The sequence below is a fragment of the Diprion similis genome, chromosome 12, assembly GCF_021155765.1.
Source record: "Diprion similis isolate iyDipSimi1 chromosome 12, iyDipSimi1.1, whole genome shotgun sequence".
NCBI lineage: Eukaryota > Metazoa > Arthropoda > Insecta > Hymenoptera > Diprionidae > Diprion > Diprion similis.
This window is the reverse complement of record NC_060116.1, coordinates 9,810,512-9,833,172: the sequence shown is the minus strand read 5'-3', so window position 1 is coordinate 9,833,172 and position 22,661 is coordinate 9,810,512. Positions and strand designations below refer to the sequence as shown.

Sequence of the window (22,661 nt, the reverse complement as noted above, 5' to 3'; positions counted from 1 at the left end):
TGGGCCACGGGTTGATGAATAGAAGTCATTAAAATTTTATGTAATACATTGTCATTCAGAAGAACATGCAAACACAGTTATGCAGGGAAACTACTTTGAATTCAAAAGGGTGAGAAACCGATACTTCTCGTGATTCCATGTTTTGGGTAGGTATAACTAATTCCCGTTAATAAGTAGAGTTACTTTTTCCTTCTACTTATAATCTGGAAAATTTTTCCTAACGCTTAGGCATACTAAATTTATATCGATCATCAGAGTTCTATTAAATCCGATAATGCCCACAAGCGTAGCTGTTTTCTGACGCCCGTGACGTCAAAGAGTATTTGTTGCCGGCGTACTTGCGTTAAAATGAGAACCATTAATAAGAAAAGATTCATCTTTATTTTTGCCAGGATACTACGTAGTAATTTCAAGTTCAATTCGCGTTACATCATTAATTTTCCTACGTAAATTTTATTGATTTATTTCGCAACTAAAATTATCAACGGTTCGTAAGCTCGGATTGTTTTTTTCTTTCTTTTTTTTTTACTTCTTTTTGTTTTCTCAATTCAAATTATAATTGCTTCTGCGTAGTTGTAAAGCGTAGTTAAATACTTCCGCCGCGTCTGGAATTTCCGCGTACGAAAAGTTCTCGCCAAGCACGATTGAATTTAGTTATATTTTACGCAGAAATGTTTACTTAATTTTGAACAAACGCACGAATCCTCTTATGCATAGAATTTTGTAGAATAGGGCTGTTGTTTGGAAGACGTATACCATGTGATATCCACACTATCATTGGAGTGGGAGAAAAATTATGATAAACGCGAACATACTTTAAAACTAATCCTGACATACTGCTCGTTTATTAATCAGTTATGAGGTGTGGTGTTACATCCGTTTGAACTGAATCTCGTAATTTTCTCTTCACGAATATAAAATGGAAGCTTTCCTCAAAAGTTACAACAATTTCAATGACAAGGTGTTTCGAAGCTTGACCGATAACAATATACAGCAGAGGTAAGTTGATTGTACTTTCTTGTTTACTTTAACAATTCAGAGATAACACAACATAACCTAACCCGCCACAAAATCTACTCATCATCATTGTTATACACAAAATTTGACCTGATCATATCTTGATAACGCGCTGAAGTGAGAAAATTCTTTCATGATCAAAGACTATTTCGATAGCACGCAATTAGTATTAAATGAACAAATGAAGAATATCTACGTACCAAAACCGCATCTCTTTCATGTATTTTCAGTCTGTCTAAATTTACAGTGTCATCTAAACAATAGCCACAATAATAGTAGATCTAACAATGGCTCTTTCATGTTTGCGAGAATCCCGATTTAGCATGATAATAGTTGCTTTTTACTCAGTTGTTGTAAAGGTTAAAATATCCCAATTCGCTTTTCCCTTGAGGAATTGTAAGATAATAATTATATTTTAAGAAGCATGAGTTATAAATCTAGTATAGTTTTTCGTTTAAGATATAGTAATAAATATCTTAATGATGCACATTTTTTAAATGTTGTACTTTAATTTACGAAGATTGTTTTTACGTTCTCGGAATTTTCATGGAAATCTATTAATTATGTCCATTAGACAAACATACATTGTTACGTACAAAATGCGGATACAAAGAAGTATTGTTTATACTATTATTGTCTAGTATAAGCGGCATGTAAACAAAATCGAATCGCAGGTTTGCATGTTGACCCCCAATAATGAACAATGTAATGGAAGAAGTAAGGCCCTACCGAGACAAGACTCAAACCCAAGGCCATGACCTCACGCCAACTATACTTATGATAAACAATTCTTCCAATTAGTATGTATGGCACATCAAGAGTGCTGGAATCAAAGCCAGTATTACTTGTTAAAATGTTTGATATAGACAATGAAAACACATGAAAGCGAATTTAATCCACTTTGTAGATCCGGATGTATCCTGATCTGTACATGCTTGAATCTAATTCATCCGGTATCAATAAACTTCTGTTTTAGCACGAAAAAGATAGTCTTCTCCTCTAAATAGAGTGCACTCTTGTCTTAGTTTCAGATTTTCGAAACGTATTTACCAAGATGTCATAATTACAGAAAAAACGGCGGACTTGGACTATGGCTTACACCATTGGTTGGGCTCAGCGCCGCAATCACAATTCTGAGGGAAGACAGCAGCTATTCGGAGATATGTTTACTTACAGGAATAACTGGAATAGGCCTCGTGATGAGTTGCCTTTGCCTTATTCTACGTTTATCCACAGAAACAACGGCTGTTAAAGATTTTCAAGTTTTATATTTCCTACCAGCAATGTTGACATCTGTATTATTTCTACTCTTTGGAGAGAAAGGTAAATGTACATTTTCATGCACACTATCAATTATCTCAATCTTTCGGAATTGGAGAGTTGCAACACACTGAACATCCTGTTAAACTATTTGCAATCTACAATTACTACTCGTATGGCGGAAAGATACTTGTAAAAGTGCAATTAGTGAATATGTCATTATTAAAATTTGTTATTTTGATTACTTAAGAGCAGGATTGCTTGTGAGTGTGACGTGGGGCTTAGGTGTTGGAACATTTGGCACATGGGGAATCTTACAACTGATGTCTCATTTTCCTGGTTGTTTCACAATTGGTGAAGCATCAGCAGTGATGCAAGCTGCTACTGTCTTTCTACTTTCCACAGCTGCCAATCTACCTCTGAGATATCATCTGCCTCCAATACATAATCAAGATATCGCCACTGTCATATTACAAGTGTGTACCCAATCTCTTTCCATGAACCAAGAATAATATTTCAGTCACATTACATCATTTGTGATATAACCCTAACTATTTCCTACATTATAGGTAGCCGTTTTGTTTGTAGCAACAGTTGCTATCTTATGTAAGGCATTCCCGTCGTTACGCTCACCTGGACCATTTTATGCAATAAGTTTTGGTATTCTCCTGCTGGGAGCTGTTCCACTTTTACACTTGTTGCTTGATCAAAGTCCACTTTTGTGGTTGTTGGGTTTTATCTTCGAAAAAATTGACAGGGTAAAAAATTAGCTTTACAATATCTCCAGTGAAGTGTGTTCAACCCATTTTTGGAGAACAGGTAACTGCAACTGGTTCTTTATCCATTATTTTTCAGGTATTCATGGTGTTATACTGGCTACTCTGTTTGGTACTGGGGATGGGAGTGATATCCTATCAAATTTTGTGCAATTCCAAAGCTACAACTTCAGCCAGAAAATCATTTCACGTGTTAGCTGTGATGGTATACATTCCTGGATTGATCAGCGAACCAACCCTACTTTATGTGGCCAGTGGTTTGATAATGGCCTTATTTCTAATGCTAGAGGTGTGTAAAAAAGTGTAAAATGATCATTAGTTTCAATGATCATGTGTTGTGTGGATGGTCAATTTATACCTAGCACATCTTTCAGCTAATGAGACTTTGTAATCTACCACCGCTGAGTGAAGTTCTACAACGGGGCTTTTATGTATTTGGAGATGAAAAAGATACACTCATATCTTTGACACCGTTATACTTGCTAGCAGGACTTTCATTTCCTCTGTGGTCACCAACCAGCAATCTGACTTTACTGTCTCTACTGAGCGGAGTATTGAGTATAGGCATTGGTGATACAGCAGCCAGTGTTATTGGCAGCAAGTATGGCAAACACAAATGGTCAGGTTCATTAAAATCCGTGGAAGGAACAATTGCTTGTATTTGTAGCCAACTCTTTGTCATGTATAGTCTTGCATCATTTGGTAAGTTATTTCACTTATACAGACATATGCCCAGGACATTTTTTTTGTAATTTCTTTTGCTCTGAGTATACAGATTAACATACTTTAAAGTACCTGTAAATACGTGTGTTCTTATTCGTCTGGTGGATTATTAAATAAGTTGCAATAATTTTGATTTCAGGTTTTTTTGGTGATTTCTGGCTGTTATTACGTGCCACACTGGCTGTGATTGCAGTTTCGTTTGTCGAAGCATGGACAGATCAAGTGGATAATTTGGTATTGCCGATTCTGACCTATCTCGCGTTTATTGTTTAAGAACAGCTATGAATGATTTTGAACTTAATTGTGACAATCATTTAGTATTTCGTTCGAACACTCCAAATTTCCAGGTACGATCAACACTTAGCGAAGGGATGTTCACAAATACGAGACTATTTGTAATTAATTCCCTCATTTTTGAATTAACATCTAATACCAATAAGCTGTTGGCACATAGGAAATTATTGCAAAGTCATAAGTATGTAAATATTAAAGTTTCTTTATGATTTTATCAAATTATCTCCTACAGAAAAACTCGACATGTCTGACCTAGTAACGACTAATTCTGATTAGTCGAATGAAATAATATAAATCTAGCCAGTCATCTTTTTTTTTTGTCATTTCGAAGTTGTCCATTATTCCGAATTCCAAAAATTTATAGTTTTTATCGTTACGGATGACAGTTATACATTTGTGCCAGGTTTTTCAATGCACAAGTATCCAATTCAGTATCTAATTATAGATATAATATTATTCTAAGTGTTGTTACGTTTGGTTATCACTGTCGTGAATATGTTTAATCCATAACTATGATGAATGTTGCGTTAAGGCATTGAAATGTGTTTTATATTTCTGAGATACCCATTTGCATTTCCAGAATTACGCTCTTTTTTTAAATTACTTGATATGTAATAATATACCGTTTTTTACAGAATAACAGAAATAAAATATTTTTCTACGTGACACCATGTATGATTCTATTCCATCAACGAAGTTATCCTGTCGAGAATCCATCGAAAATCAAAATGTCATTCAAAGATTTTTTGTTGCTTGAAGTCATCTTTCATGGGGATGGTTTCAATATTAATTACTTACGAAATTCTTCCGGCTTTCGTTCTTCGAAAATCAAACTATGCTTTTCTCTAAAAGTTGGACCGTGAGTCTGTTTATTCTGGAAGGGATTAACCGAACACATAATATCACGAGTGTTTTTCAATGGTTTATTGATGGCACACCCTTAAAATCTGTCCGCACAGTACGTCATTTGACATTTTTCATCGTGAAATATGCCCAGTTTAGTGTCAAAATACATCAAGGAAAAGCATCTTCTTGAATGTGATGCAATTTTCTCTCGAATATCTTGAGCATTAAACTGTGGCAATTATGTTACAGCTAGTTGGTTTTGTTTTTACCAGACTTGATAGCTGGAAAGCTTGAAACACTGGACTTATAGAGTGAGTTCCGATTACTGTTTCTATTTTTGATCAAACAACATCCAATGACAAATTTCGTAAAAACAAAACTAATTATTAATTGTAAGTCTACTTAACCGTCACTATCATTTCACCCATACTTTAGTGAAGCAAATATTCTGACTTTCTTGGTTTCAAGTTTATCGTTGGTTTGTGTAGCTAATTTTAGCCGATCATTTGCATATTATTCGAGCATTGATTTTCAATAGTGCAAATAATGTAATTATTCTGATTATCTGATTTGATTATTTTCTACGAATTTCGTTAGCAGACTATTATTATTATTTTTTTTTTTATTTAGTAATTTATACTGTTGTATCGTTAACTCTTTGAAAATTCAATGATTCAATCAAATGCTGGAACAGCTTATATCCTGCATACGCGTGGAACAAATAGAATGTACAGTTTTTCTTTTTCTGGATATTATATGAACATAAGATAAAAGATAAAAATGGTATACAATTTCACATATAGTGAATTCTCGCTGAGAAGTAAAATATCACGCAGGGCGGGCGGGCGTGCGATAGTTCATTTGAATTACATGTGTACGTATGCATGTCAAATAAAATACGATGCCTGACTCGTTTTTATTGATCCAAATCAAACAAAGTTATTCAGAATTTGTAAATGATAAATTATAAATTCAGCACATAGTTTCTATATCCTTTTGATATTAAATATATACAGCTATATGTTAATAAAACAGAAAGCTTCTAGCTAAAATATCAGACGAACGACGTCAATCGTCATCTAGGCTTTACGAAATATCCGATCGCCAGTTAAGTATTATAGAATTGCTTGAGCTTTTTCTTTTAAATAATTCAAATCGCATATGTCACCAAAGTTTTTATAATAGTGGTGACTCTGGTTCCACACACTTGTCTCAAAATGCATGAGCATTTATCGTCAAACTTAATGATCACTGCTGGCTGACGTCTTAAATATTATGCCTAAATTGTATTTTAATTTCGATACATTCATTTTGTTTGGTCACAATACAATGATAACTAACATCAAAAGAATTTATGGAAAATTCGCTCAATCCTGTACCTCGAATTTTAAGTACTAGATTAAAATTCTCTCTCTACCTCTATTTCCAACGAAGTCTGCAATCAATTCTCTAGTATTTATTCTCGATTATAAGTCTCTATTTTTTAACATGCTCCATAATTTTTACATAAAATTTTTCATCACCACAAGTATATTGTACTTGTACATCTTAGCATGAGCTAAAACATTAACCCATTATATTTCTCCTTGCGCAGTACAGAATTGAACATTTCATTAAATTTGATTGATGCCAAGTTTCGTGCAGATCTTCTACACAGGAAGCATTTGGAGAATATTATGCTCTTAATACTCTCTATATATTTTTAAACAGGGCGTCAGTTTGTATAAGACGTGAAACACACACTATAGAATACGTGTATGCGGGAATTGAATTATAAGAATCACGTTATCATATTCTAAGTTAAAAAATCTTCGGGCCTATACAATGAAGGTGAATAATACGTGCAAAAGCAATTCTCTCAAACGTATAAGGTATAACGTATATGAAATGACTTAATTATCGGTCAATAAAACATTCGGGGGATTAGGTCGGTCAACCATATATTCTATATGATAACAATTTCTTTGAAAGAGCTTTCAAGTTCGATTGCAGCACTGCTGCAGTCGAATTAAAATTCAGTTTTCTCAATTTTTATAGTAGATTGCCATACACCCATTGCTTTTATTGAGTATTGAATTTCAATATTTCGTTCTCTTAATCCGATGGGTCCCCATGTTATTATTATCATAACTGCGAATAGTACGACTTACTCTCTTCCATGTTCTCTCATAATACTAATACCATAATCACTGACTGCTCTTCCATAAAACATTCACTTCAAGCCCATATTATAAGTTATGTTGAGTAGGTTATAGTTAAAAAAAACATACATTTTACAACTTTACAGAGTGGATGCGCTAAAGTGTAGGGCTGTCGGCGAAGGGTAATAAGGGATTCAGAAAAGATAGAAAAACGGGAAATAGGGAATATGGGGATTGAAATCGGGATTGCGAGGACGGGTTACTCCCTCAGTTTGTGCCAATCAGCAATTTGTCGTCGCGGAGAACTGCGCACTTCGTTCCAATGGTTCAGAGCCGACCCCTGACTCTTCGCGCTCCCTAACTCGAGCCGGCCGATCACCTTAAACAGATTTCCGATTAAAGTGACGGGAAGTTAAACTTACCAAAGATAGGGGTCAAAGTGGAGCAGGATTTTTCATCAAATTTTCTTACCGTAATTGTTAAAATTTGAGCTCTGCCTGACTTCACCCCACTCTACCCTATACAATTCCCAATCTAGATCTCACCTCGTTTTTGGTTACGCGATCCCAATCAAGTAGCAGAAATTCTAAGCTGACACTTCCGAGGCCGTCACCACCGCTGGGTATGTCAAATACGAAAGATTCATTAAAGACAGGACTAAGAGTACGCTTCTTGACGTGTGTCTTTTTCTTTGCAATGCGTTGAGAATTATAGAGGAGGTACATCTTCACGTAGGGATCTGCCAGCCCAGTCACGTCCATCTTTGGAAGGTTGCGAGCTTTCAGAACCACTACCGTTAAGCGGCTGGCACCAGGTTGCCAACAAAGTGAGACCAAAAGCTCGCCTCTTCCTTGCGATTGGATCTGGAAACCAATATTTGATTTCATCTTGAAATTCATATGATCATCTCGAAATATCATCATGCGACTGCACTGCACTGCACTGCGTGCAGTGGGTATCGGGGATACCTTCAAACTCCGAGGACAAATTTCACGACACAATGCCAATTGCTGATTGTCAACCTGCTCCAAACCAGGGACAGATGACAATGCACAGACAACCTCACCGATCATGTCGTCGCGTGAATACCTGTCGAAGCTGAGGACCACGAAGTGAAGTGTCATTTTCTACAAAGAGAAAATTTCTCATAAATATCCAATTGATTCATTCTAAGCACTGAAAGGAAAACTAGACATTATTCATCTATTCGACGGAGTCTATATTTCATAAGTAAGCAAGTCCAATAGCTATTTAATTTGATACGGGATAGTAATCTCAAATTAACACAGCCGACCCTTTCGAAAACCGACTGTTAATATCCAGTAATTGAGCAGCACCGGTTTCCAGTAGTGAAGACTGCCTACTCCCGCACTTCGGTAAGACAATAATAGCATTTTTTCGTAAGGGCGCTACATGGGTCTTCGAAACAATTCCTATTTAAACCTGTAATATTGTTTCACTACTTGATGACACGTCTACATCTCGCTTTTGCGGACTACGAACCTGTAGTTGGTTCTGGGATATACCGTAGAAGGTGAAATCTTCGTCGTACACGGGATCTTTGGTGTTTCGAAGAACCCTGGTCTTCACTCGGTGTTGTTTGTCGGGTAGGAGTTGTAGTTTGACATAAGGATCGCTGGTAGCATTTGTCCCTCGAGCCGGAAGGTCTTTGCATTTAACCACAGTAACAGCGAGCGCGTTCTGCTCGCTCCGATATCGTAATTTGAACTCCAGCTGACCCAGACCATCTTTGTTGCTATCCCGATTCACGTTTACGTTATCGGTCTTCTCGTTATTCTCAAGCTCAGCTTTGTCTCTCTCGTTTTCAATAGTGAGAGTTATTTCTCCGGATGGTGTTTGCACGGGGGTGCCAGCACCCTGAGGCGATCGCGGCTGCGTCGGTTGGTTGTTTGCCTGTTGTGTAGGCTGTGTCCCGATGGGACTTGGTGTATGACTTCCAGAACCTGGAGGACTTTTAGCCGGACCAGTTGGGCTCGGACTTTTTTTAAGATAATGGCTGGTGCTCCCGGGACTCTTTACCGCCGTCGGCTTTCGGTGGGGCGGTCGAAAGGCCAAAGATTTGTCTGGACCCAGCTTGGTGTGACCTCTGCGTCGACGGCACAGCCACCATGTCGCGACAGCCACGCATACAAGCAGAGTTGCACCAATGCATAACGCTACGAGGGTGGCGGTCGAAACTGAAACGCAAGGGGGGCAAACCGTCGGCTTAATTGTAGATCTGATTACGGGCGTTGATTGTGTAGGCCGTAGGGGTGACTCACTTCTTTGCGTGACAAATAACACCACGCAATTGCCAGATTGCGGGTTAAATTCTATTTGTTTGAAAAAACAACCTTGCATTGATAACGCGTCTCTGCCAACATGTATGTCAGTACGTCGTAGTTTCGCATCCCGTATACATGAAGTTAATCGCTAGATTTAAATATTACGCAACGCGTAGATTGAATACTGCAGTCGAAAGTTTTTCAAAACAAAAATCTATTCCTCGTGGTGTATTTTTCATTGGATATCTGCTATGTTTAACATTTCTTTGCGTTTACTCTGAATATTAAGGCTGGACAACATTCATTATCGGATGATATAATGTGCACCATATTGTTGACGCAAATTTGACAGACACAACAAGGGAATCGCTAATGTATTATGCTTTTTGCACAAAAATACTGACAGCAGAAATATTAAACCAGCGGTGTAAATGATTTAACCAAATTTTATGAATTTTAGAATAAAATGCCCACATTTGGAAAGATCGATGCGGTAGGGTTGTACGTGTAGTTATATGTACAGATATACAAGTACAGCGTTTATGGTCGACTCCCAATTTGTAAAAGGGTAAAGCAAAACGATGTCAGATACCTTTGTGATTCTACAGGTTTCTCGTGTCAATGGAGACTTACCAGAATCAACCGGCCGTATCAGCGGACCATCCTCGAGAACTCCTCCGACCATGTTGGTCGTTCTTTAGAGTAAAAACGCTTATCCAAAAACCCGTTTTGATGCTCAGTGCACTTGCTATTTTCCACGTCGCGGTCTCCCGACTCTGTGACTGGCACGATCGTGCGTCGATCAATAGACCTGGGCGTGCGCGAGAATAATTTCGACCCGAGCCGAGTGACGCGAAAGGATCCCAAATCCGACCATCTCCAGGGGATGGCGATTCGCTACAGGACGGAGCTATAGCCCACCATACCTTATCCCGTCGCTCCGTTACTTCTCGTCGAGCGTCGAAATACCGTCAAAGAACAATGCGAAGAGACTTCATTGTAAAGTGTATTCCGTTTGAAATGTCGCGCGATGCATATAAGAAAAGCAGTGAAACGTAAAATCGTCATTAGTGTATGCTAGAGTTTTCAATTGATGCTGCAGGTCATCACGAAGTAGTGGGTTATAATATATCCCAGACAGTATCAGATTTCCCATGAGTTATTATCGTAAATGACTGAGCAACAAATTAAATCTTTGTCTCTCATCTGGGTACTTTTCTATTGATTAGTGATAATCGTAAATCAGGATGCGTTGATCTCTTTCAAAGTCGACTACTTGCTATGTAATATGTTTTATTTACCACCTTTCGAAAATGAAAGAGCTGAAAGACGCAATTGGATTGATCAATATTAAAAAATCAGCCAATCGGTAGCTTTTTTCAAACTTTTCGTTTCCGAAAGGTGGCAAGTAAGATGCAATCAATGAAAACGTTTCTAAACAATTCGATTCTCACTTAATTGGTCATAACGGTACCTAAAGGAGTTTGAAGAGCGGTGTTCGCAAGCATTCATACTCGAGTGTATTCTAGACCCATTTTTAGCACAATTTGATAATCAGGCTGCAATACATGCTTCAGTTTTTAGTTTTCCCGCCTGCGGTAGGTTAAATTCAAGATCAACTGCAATCCGCAAAACTACGTTTGGCACAGACAGGTCATCAGAAGGTAGAAATAATTATATTTTGAATGAATATTATTTATGTCTTCAATATCTGATTACGGAGTGAAACTCACATACCTACAACAATACATTTATTTGCATTTACGTTTGAGACTACATAACGTTTAACGTTTCAAATCAGCAGCTAGGCGCCTAATCGTATGCAACTTGCTGTCCGATTCTTTAATGCTCTGCAAGATAGCGTTTCAGATAATAGCCGCTATCCTTTCACGTCAATTTCCTGACACAACACGACACCAATGTAAGTGATTCCATTGGCTTAGTCTGTTAGATCCGACCAATGAAATCTGGTGAATAATTTTGACCAACTCATTTCCACTCCTGTGTATACGTTGTTTGTTCGCGATTTTTCGTGTTTATTATAGATGTAGTGTGATTGTTTCAATGATGGGTGAAAGATGATTGTTATTTTCACAGGCGAACAGCTGTTCTCTTGGAATGTTCGTGCGCAGGTTTTACAAGGCATAAGCTAATCACCAGAAAAGAGAACTTGCCGAATACTTCAAAATACCTGAACGAAGAGTGAAATTAAAAGAATATTCATATAACAGACCATCGGGAACTCGAGAAGAAACTTCGCCATCAACAGGGTTGAAAAAAACAATACCATAAAAAAATACGGCTGAATAAATACACAATGTAATAATGATGATTGTGAACTTCATCGCTAAATCTATGCAATGATGGAAACAAGAAACCTGACCTAATAAACGACTTCTGACCTGAACCTTATAAATAGGGAAATGTTGACTTTTCAATGAAGCCAATGAAACTTATTAATCCGCAACCGATGAGAATATATGAATAAGTGACAGTGTCAAAACGGTCGAAAAGTAATTAGCTTGGAGACGAAAAAACTACAATTATCAAAATAAATGGAAAAACAGATTAGCTGAAACAGATAAAAAATTTGACCAGCTGAAACAGGCGAAGGTTCGATTAGCACGATGACAAAAATGCGTACACTGATGAAAACTACGTCGAGCCAAACACGACATTCGCTCTTTAACTTGATTATTTTTATTATTCAAAAAATAGTTTTATATTTTTGGTATCAATATCAATTTTCTACCAAGAATTATAGGAGTAAATATTTTTTTTTCTAAGTGTACGTGTAAAAAAAATTGGTTCGTTGCCCAGAAGGAGAAAATAATATGATCAGTAAAACAAATACTTTTGAACAACTTTGATATGTTTCAGCAATACTTATGCAAAGATTCTTCACTATCACTATAAACTCATGATATTTGTCCCGCGCGTTGAGCGCTGCCTTGCAATGTCGCGCTTTCTCTCAGAACCGAAAAGTATCAAGTCGACGCGCAAAAGGCGTGGCCAAACTTGATTATTCTTAAAAAAAAATTGACTGCGGAACCGAAGGCACAGTAATCTAAGAAATCAAGGATTTATGTAACAATTGTTACCGCCATGCCACGTAATTACAGAGTAATCCTAGGAAAGTACCCGTAACCTGAACACATGCAAACTCACCAACGTTGCCAAGTAATGGAGAAGTAGCTCGGGTGTCTCTGCTTAACTCTGGAGAAAACAAAAAATAAAAGTTGAATTAATTTAGCAAACTGGATTTTGTTTTCAAATCAATTATTACTGTGCCTACATCCATGTATATCCACCACTTGTTACACCAATGCACTACCTTGAATTATAATGAAACGATTACTAAAATTACTATTTCTTACCTCCTCCATATTACTTTGCACTTTATATGTAGTGTAGTTCTCGTAGCACCTTAGATTGCATGGTGAAGCGACGCTCTTTTCACACTGCAATAAGAATATAGCGGAATTGTAATCACACAACATACTTAGATCACATTTCATGTCCCTACAGACTGTCTCTGTCAAAATAATTTGTTTCCCATAATATTGCAGTGGTTTTTGATGTAATGTAAAATAAACTGCAGAAATGAACAATAGAAAATCAACATAATGAGTATAAGTATTGAATAAAGCAATAAAATCAGTACCTAGCATTCAATATCAGTCGAGATGGTCTGACTGATAAAATCAGTTGCCAAAAAGTAAAAATAAAAATAAAATAAAAATGGAAAAAATATTATTCACTGTGGTGGTTGATTTAGTTTTCATTTTGTATCCAGTAATCAATTGATCAAGTTACTTCATTCTGATCATTCCTAAATGCGGTCCATTGTGACCTGTTTAGCGTTTACATTTTATTTCCCAACATCTATTGCTAAAAAAGCCACTTAACTTAGATGTTCACTAACCGAGATTAATATTGCTGCACTTTAATTCTGTAATCAGTTGGTAGAAGACGACTACATTTGATTGATGGTTTAAAATTTTAGTGTGGTAAGTATTATACCAAGCCTTGAAAAATGTTATCAATTATGTAACGAAGTGAGAAATGAGTTAGATTGTTCCATACCTGTTACTATTCTGCAATATATTTATTAGTTCCGCAAGCGAATGGTTTCTCTCAAGGTTTATTGACAGGATGTTCCAATCCAGATAATCACTACCGCCAGACAACGTTGGTGCAGTTTGTTCCTGTAATCAGGTAAGATAAATCATAATTTGTTGGTAGTATAACTTCGAAATCGATTCAAACGGTATGCAAAGTTTACCATAGTTATTCAAAAGCATAATAGGTATGAGAAATAAACAACGATTAAAGTTTTACATTTACTCAAAATTTTAAAAGAATTAGTAACGATGTTTAATGCATTAATTTTTGTAACATGGCAATAAACGATTACCCAATATGGATCCCCAGAAAGAAACTCTGAATAATATGAAATCGTGGATTTAAATTTTAATAAATTTTCGCACTGATAAACAAACCAAGACTTGGTATTGTTTTGAAAATATGTTACGTTGCGCGCCTCGCCACGCCATGCATCGTAGTAACGCAACTACATGTAAGCAAAATGCACTCTTGAGAACGACCGACTCTTCCATTTAGCCAATGTTCTTGTAAGTCGCTTTTCATGTATAAGGAACAACGCCAAAACGAACCAGCAATAATAAATATGTTGCAATTGTATTTTACAAACGTGTGTTCAGTTGAGAGACGCGATCCGTGATCTGAATCCGAGATACGAACTCAAACAAAGCTCACGTTTCGTAAGGTCCTTTTTATCAGAACATAAGAAAGAAAACCACAACAGCAGATTATTGAGGCAGTATTTTGTCACAAAACGCTTCTAACTATTGTGAAAGGTCTGCCCAAGAGCAATCCCAATCTGTCGATAATAATCCATCTAGAAAATTTTACAAAGCTATACCTAATCCGAGAGCCTCCACCGTAATAACACTGGATTCCACGCTCACTCTTGCTTTTTGTAGTATAACTGGCTGCGTGAACCGACTATTAATAAACTAGTTAACAATGAAACAACGCATTTACGGAAAATCAGAAAAAAATAATAATGAAAACATCACCCGAAGCGGATACAGACTAGTCCTCGTCTGATAGTTAAAAGCTGAATTTTCAGAAACCAAATAAAACTAGTGACACGAAACTTACCTTCAATATTCGCGGGCCATTTTTATTTCAGTAAATCGTTTTTTCTCGGGTTTAAACTTCGATTACACGCTGCGGTTTGTACATTATTTACACATAAGTTTGGTGGGAAGAGACTGATCGCATAAACTGACACAGCTCGAACAACGCGTACTCAATTATAGACTGGTGGTGCGGACGCTTTCGCTACAGCTGCGCAAAAGCGACTGAAGTTGCGCACCGCTCGGAAGAGAGTCTTGACCGGTTGGAATCGCCGGGTGAGCTGCGCGCAACACGATCAGATGTGTAGAGGTTTTCCGCAGTACGCGGCGTCAGGCGTGAATTTGAATTCTTTAACGACTTTCGGTCAAACAGAATACGCGTAAAAATAGATGAATAACGAGGAAAAAAATAGCTAATCTTTTCTCTTCTCAATGTATGCACACACGATTGAAACTGCTGAAATAATATTATCAGTAATGCATGTGTATAACACTATGTGTGACAGACTGGTCCAAAAAAAAACGCCTTTTTTGAAGTCACATGTTTGATAGTTGTAAGAATAGAAAATAAGACGCCTGTTATAATTTGATCCTTTAATGTTAATATTTGTGGTTCCTGAACGCAATCTGCCATTTTACATTTAATTAACAGTGAAAATAATTTAAGTTATTTTTTAACTTTGTAGCTCAGTAATGAGGAAATGTAAATAAATTTCCAATCCATATCTTTGTAAGGAATTTAATGCTTTACAAAAAAGGTCTGTTATAATTTTTCTATAACTTGACTCTTGTAAAAGTTATTCAAGGTTCAAGTTGAAAATACAAGACAAAATATTGGGGTTTTTCTTGTAAAGCATTACAATACGGCCTTGCATGATCAGATGCGACAGGAAATGCTACCTGGGAAGCTATCTCAGGAGTCATCCTCTCAGACCCGTCTCTACCGTAAGCGCGAGGGCAGGTTTCTAAATTTGTATCTCTTGCTAATTGTAAGTAACAAGGTCCCTTGCAAGACTCTCATTATTATAGTACAGTGATTAGTAACAGATCACAATAGACACCTTACGAAATAATCTACCACGAAAAATAAGTAAAACTATGATTGAATTTAAAACGAAAATTTCAAAATTTTAAGAATCTGACATTATTGTTCCAATTAATAAGAGCACTTCCAGATGGTGCAGTCTGTGGTGCAGTCATGTCAAATCTACATCCTACTATTCCGTGGCTGTACATTATACGATGTATGGTTCAAATCCGCGTTCCAAGTGACATCACACTCGGTGCTGTCGATGACGTCATAATCGGCGCGACAGGCCGCCGCGACGACACGTAGCCTCTGCGGGCTCAATATAGCACGCGATCCTTTCGTACAGGAGAGATAAAATAAACGGCGGTGTATTCGCAAAGCAGTGTGCTCTCGCGCTTTAGTCGTTGAGGATCGACTAGAGATTGTTGGCGACGGAAATCATTCGTGCATACGTCGCATACCGAAATTGTAAAATTTCCATATAGAAAAGACGAATCAGCTGTGTGATACACAGTATAAATACTATTTTATTGTCAGAGGCGCAGGAGTTGCGGCGCACAATAAGTTGAAATGGTACTCAGGAACTTTCAGATACTGTTTGACAATCCGTGGAATACTTTCTATGGGGGACAGACAGTGACTGGACGGGTTCTCGTCGTCATTGACTCGACGAAGAAGATTCGCGGTAAGATAGTCGTGGCTTGGCCGATGTCCACGCCTTACAATTAGAGTTTTTTAACCGAAGCGGGAGATTGGCGACCGCACCTTTTTCTATATCGAATTACGAGCAGTACCGACGATTTAGAAGTACTACATCCTTCTTTCTCGCTATAATTCTCAATGCAATTTCAGCAAAGTGATTAATTACAATAAGGTACAGTAAAAACGAAAACCTATATAGAAACATTCGAACAAGATTCATCACTTTACGCACGATACGTATAAGATGTGCCACATTCCGTTAATTAGATCAGAACGGTGAAAAACATAGTTGTATATACTCTGCAATAACATAAAAATAGAAAATAGTGGGAAAACGGGCAGTCCAAGTGGGTTGGGTTGGTATTATCACGAGAATGAGAACAGAGGTCTCTTAACATATTATGGCTACTATTTATTCGAATCACGATGCTGCATGGGGGCGTTCAGCCACATTTTTGAACGTATAATTATAGCGTGAAACGGTCGAACGGGTATCAAGAATACCAGGTAACGGAAGAATACGGCTAATAGGCAGATTCGAAAATGCGGAAAGGAGATTGTCAAAAGTCTAGATACAACTCACGGGGAGCTGGCGGAGCTGTCAAATCATTTCTATTTTAGTACATTCGGATACTTATGAAATAATAATTCAGAACGAAGTTTAGAATACCGCATTATATAGATATTTTTATCCGTATCTTATTACCTTCTCAGGTATAAATATAAGGATAAAAGGCGAGGCGAATACTGCCTGGACAGAGAGTAAATCCGAGCTGAACAACGATGGAAAATACAACGACGAAAACCAAATGGTTACCGGCCATGAACAATATTTCAATATACAGTACTATCTCCTTGGTGGAGCTTCAGGTAAGATTCATAATGTGAGTCTGAGTATTTACTGCGAAGATTAATCAATTCTTTCAAACTATATCGATAATGTTTGTCAACTGACATATTCTATGCGCTTTACGTGTAGTTACTTATATAAACGTCGTACAGTTTCGAATATATGCATCACAGTTGGGTTAAAGATGATAATCAACCGAAAAATTATTCACCTGGATCACAAATTGTCCTAACCATAAGTTAATCGATATATCAATAGCGAGTTACCCACCATTCAAACTCTAAAATACTTGATGTGCTATCAAAAAAACTTATTTAAAGCTTGTTCATCTGAGCCCCATTGTTAAACACTTCCCATGATAGTGTAGGAAGACAACAATCGTACGTGGTAATGTTGTAGTGATTGTAGGGTCTGTAGAAAAGCACAGAGCATAGATCAAGAGACCTTGAATAAAATCTGAAACATTTCGCGCGATGGTCACTCATTAGTAGATGACGTAACAGTCAAGGTATCGAGGCATATTTACAAGTAACGTAGGAATGTCACGTTTTCTTGCCTGTAGATTCTAGTACCCATACAGTACATGTGTAAACACAAATATATAAATATACGTGAATAGGTGTTGAGATTCAGCTACCTCCCGGCGAACACACTTATCCCTTCAGCTGTGTCCTGCCGCCGAATTTGCCGAGTAGTTTTGAATCGGACCTAGGTCACGTTCGGTACACTGTAAAGGCAACCTTGGATCGACCGTGGAAGTTTGATCAAGAAGTGAAAACAGCATTTACGGTCATATCGCCGCTCGATCTTAACCAGGAACGAGGAGCCGCGGTAATAATTTTCTTTCCCTGATGCAATTGAATGAGATGTGGAAGGTGCGAAAATTAAAAAAAAAATCATTTTTCGGTAATACTCGTTTCAGGAACCTGTCAATGAGGAATTAACCAAGACCTTTTGCTGCCTGTGCTGTGGGTCCGCACCTCTGAACGTAAACGTGATTCTACCAGTTCGAGGCTACGTCCCGGGTCAAGTTATTCCGATTAGGGTCAACGTTGAGAATCTCAGTAATGTAACAGTCGACACAGTCAAGTTCGTGCTGAGAAAAGTACGGTGACAATGAACTCTGTCCAATCTTGGTCGTATTTATATTTACGGCAATTGTAAATCGTAATACATCGTGTTTGGTTGTAGGTAGTAACTTTCACGGCAAGCTTACCGTCTCATGCAACGAAGAAGGTGAAGATCGTAGTTTCGGAAATCGGAAAAGGACCCGTGGAAGCCAACGCTACCGTACATTGGGAGGAAAGGCTCACCGTTCCTCCACTTCCGCCATCAAACCTCGCGAATTGCGGTATCATCAAACTTGAGTATTGCATCAAAGTAGAGGCCTGCGTTTCGGGATGGTAAGTTGGAAAGTATTCCTGCTATAAGCGTATCGTTTGCTTGCAGTTCGTAAATTCCCACGAGCGTTTCTAGGTACCATCGCAATCTGAAGAAAAATATCCCGGTATACGTGGGTACGGTTCCTCTCACGAGTTACCAGCCTCCAATCGCTCTACCACCTGGTAACGGCCTCAAGCCTGATGAATATTCTGCTAAGCCGGCAGATCCAACATACGGCGGATATCCGAGCGGCTATCCAGCCTTTAATCCATCTGCTACTGCACCAGCAGCAACTGCACCTGGTTTTATGGTGCCAGATCAACCTGGATTCACGATGCCAGTAGTACCACCGCCGTTGCCACCAGCGATGGACATGTACCCCAATCTTCGTGAGTGAATTCTTACCGAATGATGCTTTAACCAGAATTGATTTTATAAGATTTTTTAATTGTTTTGCATTCCATTTGTTCAACAGCCCCACCATCATACGCAGAATCGCGTTACGGAGCACGTAGTATTCGTGAGCGTGGCGAATCTGAACATGTACTAGGTGCGAGAAATCAATTTGCGCCAAGGTATCCCGTCTACAACTTTGCACAAGAATAGAAAACTCGATATATTCGAAAACCGAGCGTGATGTGAAAGTGAATCTCTACATAATATTCCAAAGCTAGACATTTGTTCAATTTCACTGATAAGCTTTGCGCATTAATAGATGTTACGTTATCCAGGCCAATCGAATAATAATATTTAAGATGAACACTGAAGAAATCAAAATAAGAGTACTATTTTGTAATATTCTTGTAAATGTTTCTGTACTAACCTCAATCATTAAGTTTTTACATGTTTTGATGCAGCTATACAGATATCAAATAGACCATTCGCTAAAAAAGACTGTGTTGATCAATTCCTTATGTTTTGAGAACGTTACAATAATCATCATTATCAGGATGGCGACAATTTTGCGCCAATAAAAATCTGCGACTTTTCCCGTAAAAAACTTCAGAATTCCCTATAACGTCAGGCAGCTTTTATGACCAAGAGTTCCCGAAATTGTGCACCTTCAATATACAAATTTGGATCCCAAAACCCATAGTATTGCTTCGTTTCACAGAAATAATTAGAAATTGAACAATACCATTTTCGCAAGTTAGCTTACCTGACTTTACGAAGCATAGCTGCAGTTTGAAAATAATTTAAAGAAAATACGTTTTTCTCTGTAGTTCATCATAATTCCCTGACTTTTCCCCGATAGACGAAATTCTCTGACTATTCCCGGTTTCCTTGGTGTTTCGCCACCCTGATTATGTAAACATGGTTCAAATGTCTGAACATACTAAAGAAATTTTAAGTAGTGAGTAGATTCAAACTTAATGAGGTTGGTGAGCGCTTCTCTAAGGCAGTCTGTGAGAGGGGTAGGCCAATACTTATACACGGGCCCACCGATGGTTCTCAACGTTGTTCTCAACTAATAAAATTTAAAAAAAAACTTCGAAGTAAAGGTTTTCGACAAATTGCTAAATTAGTGATGCCTACTGAAATCCAAATTTAAGTGCCAATTTCAGTATCTAATAAATGGAGCTCTGAATCAATCGATATTCAAATATTCGTTTATGACCTATTTAACTGGGATACTAACCGAGCACACGGAGAAAATTGCTCTAAAATTTTTGCTTTCTGAAGAGGAAAGCTTCTTTTCGCTCTCCATACCGCCACAAAATTCCTTGATTGTTCTCTGACTTCGCGGTTTTGTCTGACTAGTTGGCCACCATAAATTATTCAATATACACACATTTCCATTTCTGATGCCTCAATTTTGTCAACATTAAATACTGACAGATTCCTATTTCTCAAGTTATTCGTAGTAGATACAGTAATTTTGTTTAACTTTTTTATTTTCAACAACGATGATTAAGCTCATAATGTATAAAAAGAAAAAAATCTAATTCATTGTATATAGCATCCAATAGTATATGACATTGTAAATTGCAAGTAACAAAATGAATCTAGACATTCCAGTTGGCAGGCTGAATTATTGAAGAATAAAGCAGGCCTAGTAATTCACATTAAGTTTCTCAGTGTTGTATTTCCAGTCCTATTGATATCAATAAAACTTGTGATTAATAATTCAAATAACTGTATAAAAAAATAGTTGTGAATTGTCAAGTCATTGATACTGCGAAAATGCAGATTTATATCTGTAAGAAACATTCAATGCTGCAGACTTCACTATCACAGTGATTTCGTGTGATATTGTATCTATCAAACCGAGTGAACGCCCGTGACAAAAGCCTGAACAGACGCAATCGGTGCATCCGGTAAAATACCATGACCCAAATTTGCAATGTATCGCTCCTTGCCGAATTTTTCGACCATATTTGCAGCACGTTGGAATACTTCAGCCTAAATGCAAATACGGAAATAATATCATACAAGAAATTAGTATTTCGCGATATTTATACTCAAAGTTCAATAGTGTCAGCTAAACAAAGTACCTCTGATGCATATAGTGCACAAGGATCCATATTCCCTTGCAGAGTAACATTTGGTCCTAATCGAGCCCTTGCTTCTGCAGGATCTACCGTCCAATCCAATCCAATCACATCATATCCACTTTCCTTGGAGAGCATTTCAAGAGAATTTAAGGTAGCACCCTTAGGAAACGCAGTCTGTAACATATCAATTGCATTATCCAATAAATAAGTCTTAATTATTTACAAATCTTGTAATGACGAAAAATTGTGAACAAGACAATCTCAATACCATTGGAACTTGGGGAATGTTAAGCTCATCCAGTTTTTTTCTCACTCCTTCGTTGATTTGCTTAAGATATTTCAGAGAAAATTTTTGAAATAATTCGTCGTTTAAAAAGTCACCCGAACTCTCAAATACTTGTAGGAGCTGAGCACCAGATTTTACTTGCATCACCAAGTAATCAATGACAACATTAGTAATCTGTTGTAGCAGCTGATGCGAAGCTTCCGGATAATGATAAAGCCAAGACCTGGCTTGGGCCATTGTTGAACTACCACCGCCTTGTACCATGTAGCCCATTAATGTCCACTACAATTTGAACATAATGTTTAATGGCACAATGACCTCTGTACTTCTGATGTAAAATGTTAGAGTAAAACATAAACAAGAAGTAAAGGATTGGATATAGTTATTGAACCAAGGAAAAGGTATTTTTGACTGAGTAACATACTGACCGGTGCCCCAGTGAAACCTATGAGGGGTACTTTTCCTTGTAAACGTTGTCGTGTTAGCGTTATAGCATCGCCAACGTAACCCAAAGTTTTCTCGACATCGGGTGTTATCAATCTTGATAAATGAGACGGGTCTGTCAGGGGTTCTGGTAAAACTGGACCCTATAAGATCCACATAATAATTTATATGCATATATTATCATGCACATAATAATGAACTTACTGATCTAATTTTTCAACAGACAACATCGTTTTACTATTTAAAATGTGATGACTTACAACTCCAGTTTTCATTTGCACTTCCATTCCCATAGCCTGTGGGATAACTAAGATGTCAGAAAATATTATACTAGCGTCATAGTCAAATCTTCTTATGGGTTGCAGAGTGACTTCACATGCAAGCTCAGGTGTTCGACAGATGGTAAAAAAATCATGTTTCAAACGAATTTCCCTGAATTCGGGTAAATGTCTTCCAGCTTGTCGCATAATCCAAACAGGAACCTTGTCGACCGGTTCTCCTCGAGCAGCTTTGAGCAGCCGGTCGTTTTGTAGAGGCGGAAAATTATGCTCAGTCATTCTGTAATGATTGAATTTTTTAAATATCATGCCAAGTGACCAGATCATAAATGACTGTAATAGATATCAAGCACCAAAAGTGAATGTCACGGAAAACTTATGTTGTATAACATTTCTATTCACGATTGCTAAAGAATGTAGTTAATGCTTATTGGTATCAATAACATTAATACTAGACTGAATACGAGTAGGTTATGTTATGTTAAGGTTTGAACGAGAATTGGGACTACATTATGTATGGTAAAAAAAGTGTGTATAGTAATTAATTGTTAGACACTTACCTTGCTTCAATAAAGAAATAACAATTACTATCATATACTAGTAATCACAAAAAACAATTAATAGTAACGTGCACGACCATCGCGCAAACTGTGTGACCGTGTAACTATATGTGTATCGAGTGTTCC

General features: G+C 37.4%; 4 protein-coding genes across 5 annotated transcripts; 2 read left to right on the top strand and 2 right to left on the bottom strand.

Annotated features, from left to right (window-relative positions):
• Positions 1 to 558: 558 nt before the first annotated feature.
• On the top strand, positions 559 to 4,716 carry LOC124413544 (dolichol kinase). The gene is made up of 7 exons (XM_046894216.1): positions 559 to 999; positions 2,087 to 2,340; positions 2,533 to 2,753; positions 2,847 to 3,035; positions 3,133 to 3,342; positions 3,428 to 3,755; positions 3,916 to 4,716. Exons 1-7 carry the CDS (start codon positions 920 to 922, stop codon positions 4,047 to 4,049), a joined length of 1,416 nt encoding a protein of 471 aa, XP_046750172.1. The 5' UTR covers positions 559 to 919; the 3' UTR covers positions 4,050 to 4,716.
• A 679-nt stretch (positions 4,717 to 5,395) lies between these two features.
• LOC124413545 (synaptotagmin-4) lies at positions 5,396 to 10,220 on the bottom strand. Its single transcript, XM_046894217.1, has 5 exons — positions 9,976 to 10,220; positions 8,561 to 9,255; positions 8,026 to 8,184; positions 7,603 to 7,920; positions 5,396 to 7,436 (listed from the first exon to the last, which is right to left on the bottom strand). Exons 1-5 carry the CDS (start codon positions 10,025 to 10,027, stop codon positions 7,317 to 7,319), a joined length of 1,344 nt encoding a protein of 447 aa, XP_046750173.1. The 5' UTR covers positions 10,028 to 10,220; the 3' UTR covers positions 5,396 to 7,316.
• A 5,675-nt stretch (positions 10,221 to 15,895) lies between these two features.
• LOC124413549 (arrestin domain-containing protein 17) lies at positions 15,896 to 19,203 on the top strand. 2 transcript variants are annotated; one of them, XM_046894223.1, is made up of 7 exons: positions 15,897 to 16,222; positions 16,954 to 17,109; positions 17,709 to 17,920; positions 18,012 to 18,194; positions 18,281 to 18,492; positions 18,566 to 18,861; positions 18,948 to 19,203. In XM_046894223.1, exons 1-7 carry the CDS (start codon positions 16,108 to 16,110, stop codon positions 19,076 to 19,078), a joined length of 1,305 nt encoding a protein of 434 aa, XP_046750179.1. In that variant the 5' UTR covers positions 15,897 to 16,107; the 3' UTR covers positions 19,079 to 19,203. The 2 variants fall into 2 exon arrangements, with proteins under 2 accessions (XP_046750180.1, XP_046750179.1); XM_046894224.1 differs by lacking the exon at positions 16,954 to 17,109 and having other exon boundaries at positions 15,896 to 16,222.
• A 1,154-nt stretch (positions 19,204 to 20,357) lies between these two features.
• Positions 20,358 to 22,661, bottom strand: LOC124413552 (uroporphyrinogen decarboxylase). Its single transcript, XM_046894228.1, has 6 exons — positions 22,536 to 22,661; positions 21,958 to 22,255; positions 21,682 to 21,840; positions 21,236 to 21,535; positions 20,968 to 21,141; positions 20,358 to 20,875 (listed from the first exon to the last, which is right to left on the bottom strand). The coding sequence occupies exons 2-6, from the start codon at positions 22,252 to 22,254 to the stop codon at positions 20,735 to 20,737; spliced, it is 1,071 nt and encodes a 356-aa protein (XP_046750184.1). The 5' UTR covers position 22,255; positions 22,536 to 22,661; the 3' UTR covers positions 20,358 to 20,734.

What these genes read in the sequence shown, in the direction of transcription:
- LOC124413545 (XM_046894217.1), bottom strand. Translation starts at nt 10,027, where the DNA reads ATGGTCGGAGGAGTTCTCGAGGATGGTCCGCTGATACGGCCGGTTGAT. An exon ending in TTTGTCCTCGGAGTTTGAAG is followed by an intron (nt 7,921 to 8,025) that starts GTATCCCCGATA and finishes ATTGGTTTCCAG; the next exon opens with ATCCAATCGCAAGGAAGAGG. An exon ending in ATCGCGTAACCAAAAACGAG is followed by an intron (nt 7,437 to 7,602) that starts GTGAGATCTAGA and finishes AATCTGTTTAAG; the next exon opens with GTGATCGGCCGGCTCGAGTT.
- LOC124413544 (XM_046894216.1), top strand. Translation starts at nt 920, where the DNA reads ATGGAAGCTTTCCTCAAAAGTTACAACAATTTCAATGACAAGGTGTTT. An exon ending in TCTTCGAAAAAATTGACAGG is followed by an intron (nt 3,036 to 3,132) that starts GTAAAAAATTAG and finishes ATTATTTTTCAG; the next exon opens with GTATTCATGGTGTTATACTG. An exon ending in CCTTATTTCTAATGCTAGAG is followed by an intron (nt 3,343 to 3,427) that starts GTGTGTAAAAAA and finishes CACATCTTTCAG; the next exon opens with CTAATGAGACTTTGTAATCT.
- LOC124413552 (XM_046894228.1), bottom strand. Translation starts at nt 22,254, where the DNA reads ATGACTGAGCATAATTTTCCGCCTCTACAAAACGACCGGCTGCTCAAA. An exon ending in TGCAAATGAAAACTGGAGTT is followed by an intron (nt 21,841 to 21,957) that starts GTAAGTCATCAC and finishes TGGATCTTATAG; the next exon opens with GGTCCAGTTTTACCAGAACC. An exon ending in GTGCACTATATGCATCAGAG is followed by an intron (nt 20,876 to 20,967) that starts GTACTTTGTTTA and finishes ATTTGCATTTAG; the next exon opens with GCTGAAGTATTCCAACGTGC.
- LOC124413549 (XM_046894223.1), top strand. Translation starts at nt 16,108, where the DNA reads ATGGTACTCAGGAACTTTCAGATACTGTTTGACAATCCGTGGAATACT. An exon ending in CTCGACGAAGAAGATTCGCG is followed by an intron (nt 16,223 to 16,953) that starts GTAAGATAGTCG and finishes TTACCTTCTCAG; the next exon opens with GTATAAATATAAGGATAAAA. An exon ending in GGACATGTACCCCAATCTTC is followed by an intron (nt 18,862 to 18,947) that starts GTGAGTGAATTC and finishes TTTGTTCAACAG; the next exon opens with CCCCACCATCATACGCAGAA.